Source organism: Poromitra crassiceps, assembly GCF_964638095.1.
Source record: "Poromitra crassiceps genome assembly, chromosome: 21".
Taxonomy (NCBI): domain Eukaryota; kingdom Metazoa; phylum Chordata; class Actinopteri; order Beryciformes; family Melamphaidae; genus Poromitra; species Poromitra crassiceps.
This window is the reverse complement of record NC_139638.1, coordinates 22,050,483-22,058,922: the sequence shown is the minus strand read 5'-3', so window position 1 is coordinate 22,058,922 and position 8,440 is coordinate 22,050,483. Positions and strand designations below refer to the sequence as shown.

The window sequence follows — 8,440 nt, the reverse complement described above, 5'->3', positions numbered from 1 at the left end:
TGGTTTCTGTTGTTCTGTACTGGTCCGTTTCTCTCCTTGTTTTGGTTTTGCTGTCATTTTAGTCATCTTGGTATTTATTTTATTTCTTTTGAGATCAGAAGTTTTTGTGATACGTCCCCCCCCATTTTATACAGTATATCCAAATGAAGAGTTTAAATTAAACTTTGTTAAATTATTTCATATAGCCTCCTCCAAGTTCCAGCCTATGTTTTCTCATACGATGGGCTGAGCCTTAAATCCAACTTTAAGACAATTTGCCTACAGTCATATCACAGTCATGTCACTTGGAAGTGGCTAAACTAAGTCTAACTTGCATAGAAAGATATGCTGTGAATTTCAGGTTAAACATGTTAAGACATTATTAGGACAAGTTAGGCTTAGATCAGATTTAAACTCATCCCAGGATCATTGTTCAGAATCAGATCATGTGACCCTGACAGGGTATCTGCATTCTTTAAAAGCCTGAAAAAAAAATATATATATTTAAACTTAAAGCCTTAGAAAGTATTAAAATGTCCTAAATGCAGTATGTTTTTTCACCATGCAGTGACTGTCTGTCCACCCTTACACTGATACAGAAGAAGGATAATAGTATTATTATGCAATCTATGTTGTTTTTCCCCCATTGGGTCTACTTCACTACCTTTGCTTATAAACTTTGATAACATTTAATTTCCTGTTGTCCTTTTCCTCACACTGTCCCTTTATAACTTCAGAACTGTCTTTATGTGCAGTTAGAAAAAGGCTGTTTTGACAGCTTTGTTTCTCTATTTTGGTTTTTAAATTGGTCTAAAATTCACTCTGCATTAAAAATGTCTTCTGAAACCTGCAGATACCTTCATAATCATAACAGCTCAACTAATACAGATGAGATGATACTGTAATGGGTTAGGGTTAGGGTCAGCTTCATCATGTGCAGGCCCTTTCTTTCATTGATTTAATCATTTTATGAATGGATCTTCTCATCAGTGCCTGGTGATGGGACCATCTGCATCATTGTCACAGTGGTTGTTCTCGCTGTTGTGATCGTCATCATCCTTGCTGCCATCAGATGTTACAAAAAGAAGAAAGGTGAGGAACTCTAAAGGATTTTTTTACATTTACATTTTAGGTGTTAAGTTGATGCTGTTATACAGAGGAGTGGCTTACTGTACACTGAGTGTTACACAGAGTGGCTTACTGTACACTGAGTGTTATACAGAGTGGCTTATTGTACACTGAGTGTTATACAGAGTGGCTTACTGTACACTGAGTGTTATACAGAGTGGCTTACTGTACACTGAGTGTTATACAGAGTGGCTTATTGTACACTGAGTGTTATACAGAGTGGCTTATTGTACACTGAGTGTTATACAGAGTGGCTTATTGTACACTGAGTGTTACACAGAGTGGCTTACTATACACTGAGTGTTACACAGAGTGGCTTACTGTACACTGAGTGTTACACAGAGTGGCTTACTGTACACTGAGTGTTATACAGAGTGGCTTACTGTACACTGAGTGTTATACAGAGTGGCTTACTGTACACTGAGTGTTAAACAGAGTGGCTTACTGTACACTGAGTGTTATACAGAGTGGCTTACTGTACACTGAGTGTTATACAGAGGAGTGGCTTACTGTACACTGAGTGTTACACAGAGTGGCTTACTGTACACTGAGTGTTATACAGAGTGGCTTACTGTACACTGAGTGTTATACAGAGTGGCTTACTATACACTGAGTGTTATACAGAGTGGCTCACTGTACACTGAGTGTTACACAGAGTGGCTCACTGTACACTGAGTGTTACACAGAGGAGTGGCTTACTGTACACTGAGTGTTATACAGAGTGGCTTACTGTACACTGAGTGTTATACAGAGTGGCTTATTGTACACTGAGTGTTATACAGAGTGGCTCACTGTACACTGAGTGTTACACAGAGGAGTGGCTTACTGTACACTGAGTGTTATACAGAGTGGCTTACTGTACACTGAGTGTTATACAGAGTGGCTTATTGTACACTGAGTGTTATACAGAGTGGCTTACTGTACACTGAGTGTTATACAGAGTGGCTTATTGTACACTGAGTGTTACACAGAGTGGCTTACTGTACACTGAGTGTTATACAGAGGAGTGGCTTACTGTACACTGAGTGTTACACAGAGTGGCTTACTGTACACTGAGTGTTACACAGAGTGGCTTACTGTACACTGAGTGTTATACAGAGTGGCTTACTGTACACTAAGTGTTATACAGAGTGGCTTACTGTACACTGAGTGTTACACAGAGTGGCTTACTGTACACTGAGTGTTATACAGAGTGGCTTACTGTACACTGAGTGTTATACAGAGTGGCTTACTGTACACTGAGTGTTATACAGAGTGGCTTACTGTACACTGAGTGTTACACAGAGTGGCTTATTGTACACTGAGTGTTATACAGAGTGGCTCACTGTACACTGAGTGTTACACAGAGTGGCTTACTGTACACTGAGTGTTATACAGAGTGGCTTACTGTACACTGAGTGTTATACAGAGTGGCTTACTGTACACTGAGTGTTATACAGAGTGGCTTACTGTACACTGAGTGTTATACAGAGTGGCTTATTGTACACTGAGTGTTATACAGAGGAGTGGCTTACTGTACACTGAGTGTTATACAGAGTGGCTTACTGTACACTGAGTGTTACACAGAGTGGCTTACTGTACACTGAGTGGCTTAAACGTAGCTACTGTTGAGAAAGCTTTCTAGGTATTGATATTATGCAAATTAACTTTTCAGGACTTCTTCCTCCAGCATTGTCTGTTTATAAAAAGAAAGTGATGATAGTGTGTTTCTGACCTTCAGCTTCAGCTTCTGAAATCGTCTCTGAGCTCACTGAGAAACTGAAAACAGACGCCTGATTGCCAAACGGATGAAGTTACACACAGTAAGTTATGTTCTATGGGCAGACAAAGAGGTGATTTGTGCACTATTCACATCTGAACTGAACAAAGTTGACTTACATTTGATCCAAGGGAACATTATTTGGATGTTATCATTTTATCAATTCACTGCAAGTCAGATGGACAGATGTGATATTATGACATCCTCACTGATGTCATCTGTGTGTGTGTGTGTGTGTGTGTGTGTGTGTGTGTGTGTGTGTGTGTGTGTGTGTGTGTGTGTGTGTGTCTGTCTGTCTCTTGTGTGTGTGTTTGTGTGTGCATGTGTGTGCCTGTCTGTCTTATGTGTGTGCCTGTCTGTGTCTTGTGTGTGTGTGTGTGTGTGTGTGTGTGTGTGTGTGTGTCTTGTGTGTGTATGTGTGCATCACTGATGATGTCACAATGCCTCTGACAACACTGATGATGTCACAATTTTTTGACATCACTGATGACATCATCACTGGGACGTTGTGTGTGTATGTGTGTGTATATGTGTGTGTGAGGGAATTGTGGGACACAATTGGTGTCAGTGGGACAGACAGAGAAACAAACAAACAAACAAACAAACAAACAGACAGAGCCCCAGCTCCCTTTAGATAGTAGGTAAATTAAGTCATCATTGGTTTACTAATTCACAATATTTGATAATATCTGACTGATGAACTTCAGGTAATAATTTGATGTAGGTTATGTGTTGCTGAAGTATTTTATACGCTATCTCATTATTATTTCTGTCTCTTTAGGGATCAATTGTGCACTGGAGCCAGAAGAGGTGCTGTCACTTTCACCCTTCCATCTTTAAACTGGGAATAAGTGGCTTATTAATCATTCATGAATCATTGGGAAGTTTCAGATGACAAAACAGTTCAGTAATCCAGTGCACATACAGACAAACAACAGGAGCATCATACATATTTAAATAGCTGATTACTGATTGGGTTTTAAGACGCGAAATTAAAATGAAAAAGCATTTCCTTCATAAAAAATAAATGGAAAATGGAAACCCTCCTAAACCATTTACATTGTAAATGGTTTAGGAGGGTTTCCATTTTCCATTCCAGGTATAATGTTCTGCATAGGGGCAGAACATGCTGAATCCCACTGCATTTGGGGGCAGAACACGGCAACACGCCATACAAAAATAAAAATAAAAAATAAATGGAAAATGGAAACCCTCCTAAACCATTTACATTGTAAATGGTTTAGGAGGGTTTCCATTTATACATTCCAGGTATAATGTTCTGCATAGGGGCAGAACATGCTGAATCCCACTGCATTTGGGGGCAGAACACGGCAACACGCCATACAAGCGCCAGGATTGGCCAACGTCAACTCTAGTCCCCAAAACGGTCAAATCAAATCATCCAGATGCTATGTCCCGCCTTTCTACCCAGTTCCAGTCAAAACAATGTTTGTTTCCACTCGGATACTCATCAGAGACACTGAGATGGGATTTCTGCTAGTCTTTAAAGACTCGCAATTTCCATTTCCTTCCCAGAATTTCAGAAGCTTTACATTTTTGGGGATGTAAATGGGTCGGAACTCGGAACTGCTGCTGTTATAGGATCTAGTGTGAAGATCATATTTTTTCTTGGTTCCTCCTGGAAGTGTTTCTCTTCAGTGTGGCAATCAGATCCTCCTGCAATGTAACGTGATGCTGGAGTCAGAGAGAGATCAACTTGCAGCAACTTTGTTGTATCATGATAGGCCTACTTGCCCATTTGCACGGGTGCAAGGGTGAAATGGAAATGAGTGAAATTAGTAAATCATACAATTATGCAGAGGCGTGGTCAGGACGTTAGATCCACACAACCAATCAGATTCCCCTCTTCATTCCCTTTAATTCATTTGCACAAATGAATTGCACAAATTGTCTTGCCTCTGAACCTGGGCGGTCGCAAATCCTCCCCTCTCCTGCTCCTGTACATACTGAATATAGAGAATTGTAGAGTTGCCATCAATTGTAATGCACAATTACAGACAGTAGATTTGATCATTTGTTTGATGGTAGCTGAGATAACCCTATGTGAAAACATGTTCTTAAAATGTACCTGTAATTCTTTACACTAAAAGAAATAGGGATTTATTATATACCGGTATATATATTTTTTTAGGTTATTATGCATTGATTTTCTTTGTTTGGCCACTTGTGACCAAATTGGCTCACATGTGGCCCGTGAACTAAAATGAATGTGACACCCCTGATTTACAACGGACAGAACGTTTTGCTGTAAAATGATATTTCCACCATTTAGTTCCTGTAATAAAATGTCAGCTCACATGGTGGTAAAATACATTAGGGCGGCTATTGAGGTTTTTAACACCTCTGATCACTAAAGAGAAACTTTTTGCTGATGGAAAATCTGCTTTAAGAAAGAATTGGCAATACATTTAAGGGAAGGAATGTGAGACACATGGGTTGATTGGGCTTTGATTTCTAAGTTTAAATATTCATTTGACACAAAGCTATAGTTATTGTTGTAGTTATAAACATACAGTGTGATTTTATTGGAAAGGTTTTCCTTGGAATTATGCCATGCTGGAATTTCAAGTTGATAATACAAACGCAATAATACACGCATGCGCGTGCGCACGCACGCACGCACGCGCACACACGCACAAACTGCTTATTTGGCCAAAAAGATGACAGTCTGAGTTTTATTTTTCCAGTTATGTAAATATTTTTCTGGTATAGTTTTTTATGCAGTTTGGTCAAATCTACAGCTCTTGTTGAATTGTATTCTCCCATGCAAAAACAAATGAATTTGTATATTTGATGTTTTGCTGAATTACAGCAAAATGATCCATCATTTAAACATTTTGACGTGCCTTAATTTAAAGTAGGTTGTGATGTGGGAGTTTTTTCTCTTTAGATACCGTACTGTACATACTGAATAGAAATGCTTAATAAGTTATGCTCTGATTTTACTGTAGGCTAGATTCATTTAGGGATGTGGTATTTTGGCTCTTTGTAGAGTTTCTGAACATGTAGAGGATGATTCAGGACGCTCACAACATGTTCTGGTTTGGATTACTGAAATGAATGTCCAATTAAATTGCACTGCTGATGCATTCCTTTTGTACCGCTGTTTGGCTTTTCAATAAAGTCCCAATAGACCAAACGTCTGGTTTGTGTGTTTGTTTGTGTGTTTGTTTGTTTAAATAACAAGTATCCTTTTCCTTATATATGTGTGACTATAATATGAATGTTGCAGCAGGAGAACCCACTGTTGCTACTGAGACTTACATGTCATGAATGTCGTTCTGACATTGGTGTTTGATTGTAAAGACACTGAATGACAAAAAGGGTCAAATGTGATACACTATTCCTTTGACATTTAGCTTTTCTAGTTTATTTTATGTATTTGTGGATCATAGTTGTATAACCTAAAAAGGATTGCTCATGCATTCAAAGAATATCATACATGTATTTTTTTATATTTCAGTATAGTGGCTCTATTGAATAACACCAAATGAACATTCTGATACCTCGATGAAAACACAAACGTTGCCAATGTTCTTCATTGTTGTTTTAGTGCTCTTGTGTGTTTCTGCTCTCTTATATATTTATCACGTGTTGCTTTTCCTTATATTTGATGTCCTGTGGAGCCTCCTGGCCTAAGAAGTTCACACGAGTGTTACTTGTGCAACCAGAGTGACAAACATCTAGAATGATGAATCTTGAACTCTTCCAGAGAGCACAGTCACATAATGATGATTTATCAGGTTGATCATTTAGAGACCAACAGAAAGTCACATGACATCCTCATCAGTTCATTAGCCTTTTTCACTTCCCACCCAATTCACCAATGTTGTCTAAAATGCAGGAAGTAACACCGGTGCAAAAAAGGTAACAAGGGCCCCAGCACTGGATCACCAAATGGATTGGAAGCCGAAAATCCTCATTAATGTTCTGCTTGCAGCTGTGTTACTTCCTGCGTTTTAGACACAAAATGGGTGAATTGGGTGGGAAGTGAAAAAGGCTAAATTCAGAGGGGGATACATCATCTGTCCAGAGGTGGCGCTGTCACACTGCTGAGTCCTCTGTATGTAAACTCAATTACGGTATAAAATTAAATTGACATTTATACAATGTTTATGATGACACTGATGAGGATGTCACATGACTACAACTGAAGTCAGTGTGGACTGGTTCTCTCTGGAGTTGTACTGGCAACCTCCCTGTGTGTTATATATGGACACACTTTTAAGCTGTTGTCATAGTACCTCAACTGGTTTTCTGTTCATGTGACAAATGACATATCTCTGAGCTACATCCAGGGATCATATATTTCCCAATTAAATTATATGAGTGTGGATATTTGTAAAAGAAAAACACACAGTCACACACACACACACACACACACACACACACACACACACACACACACACACACACACACACACACACACACACACACACTTAAGGGTCAACTAAAGGGCTTTACAGGTATGTTTGTTTTATTGGCTTCAAGATGTTTCCCCGTTCAAAAACAGTAAGTCACAGAATCAATGGTTGTCTTCGATACAAATAATTTCATGGGGATAAAACTGTCCTACACTGGCCAACATTGACCAAAATCTCAAATAATATTTGAGATTTTCTCAAATAATTTTTGAGATGTTGTGTAGTCGAAGCTATCACGGTGTGACACTGAAATTCCTTCTTTTGAGTCTGAGTAACCTACAGCTGGTGCTGTAGCGCCCTCTTGTGACCAACTGAACAAGCTCAAGCTGGAACCAAGTTTCACCATATAATGCAGTGTGTGGAAAAACATCTCGGAGCAATATGAAGTAAACGATGGAACACAAAATGCAAGGTTGCCATTTTCAGTTCCATTTAGCACCAGCAGACAGCTAGTGGTTTGAGAAACTCAAAGTGAGCACAATATGTCATAAGCCATCTGGATTGTTCTATGTCCTATCCAGCATGACTGTAGAGAGAAGTGGCTTGTTGAATCATCCACAAATCACAAATCAGGCCATGCAAAGACAGGCAACTTCACAGCCTCATCATCTCCTGCAAAGCTGATGAATCTCGATTTGTGAGGGGAAAAAGGACATTCCCTTGGCCATGAAAAAAATACTTGGATATCAGTTCAGTTTGTTATTCAACTATATATATATATATATATATATATATATATATATACCTCCAGATGGTCCTTCTTCAGTAGGACCTTTCGCGTTGGCAATATGATGCACGAGAGCATGACAAATTGGCAGATTTTGACAGCCCAGGAGGGTTGGGAATACAGCTACATATTTATTATGTAACTAAAACGGCTAGTCAGATAGTCAAAACACAAATATTTCCCCATAGGCTCCTTTTCTTTACATTTCCAGACCTGGAAAATACTAAAATCAAATTCCATACTTGCGTAGGAACCCATATCTAATCGAATCTACACTTATAGCCCTTTATCACAAGCATGTCTCAAAGGGCTTTACATAGGATCATACAATAGTTAGTACATGTACAAATACTAAGCATACTATACACACATCCTACCTATACTATGTTGATATAGAGAAA

At 38.9% G+C, this 8,440-nt stretch overlaps 2 protein-coding genes across 3 annotated transcripts in view; both read left to right on the top strand.

Annotated features, from left to right (window-relative positions):
- The window catches only part of LOC310795848 (major histocompatibility complex class I-related gene protein-like), a 9,889-nt gene extending 6,984 nt beyond the window's left edge, over positions 1–2,905 (top strand). For both annotated transcript variants that reach the window (XM_083657941.1, XM_083657940.1), the window contains 2 exons: positions 970–1,071; positions 2,810–2,905. In XM_083657941.1, the coding sequence (XP_083514067.1) occupies positions 970–1,071; positions 2,810–2,820 (113 nt within the window). In that variant the 3' untranslated portion in view covers positions 2,821–2,905. The remainder of the gene's footprint in view (positions 1–969; positions 1,072–2,809) is intronic.
- Positions 1–3,922, top strand: part of LOC310795842 (major histocompatibility complex class I-related gene protein-like) — a 48,309-nt gene extending 44,387 nt beyond the window's left edge. Inside the window, exons 7-8 of the mRNA XM_083657929.1 lie at positions 2,828–2,909; positions 3,648–3,922. Of these exons, the coding sequence (XP_083514055.1) occupies positions 2,828–2,883 (56 nt within the window). The 3' untranslated portion in view covers positions 2,884–2,909; positions 3,648–3,922. The remainder of the gene's footprint in view (positions 1–2,827; positions 2,910–3,647) is intronic.
- The last annotated feature ends 4,518 nt before the right edge of the window (positions 3,923–8,440 follow it).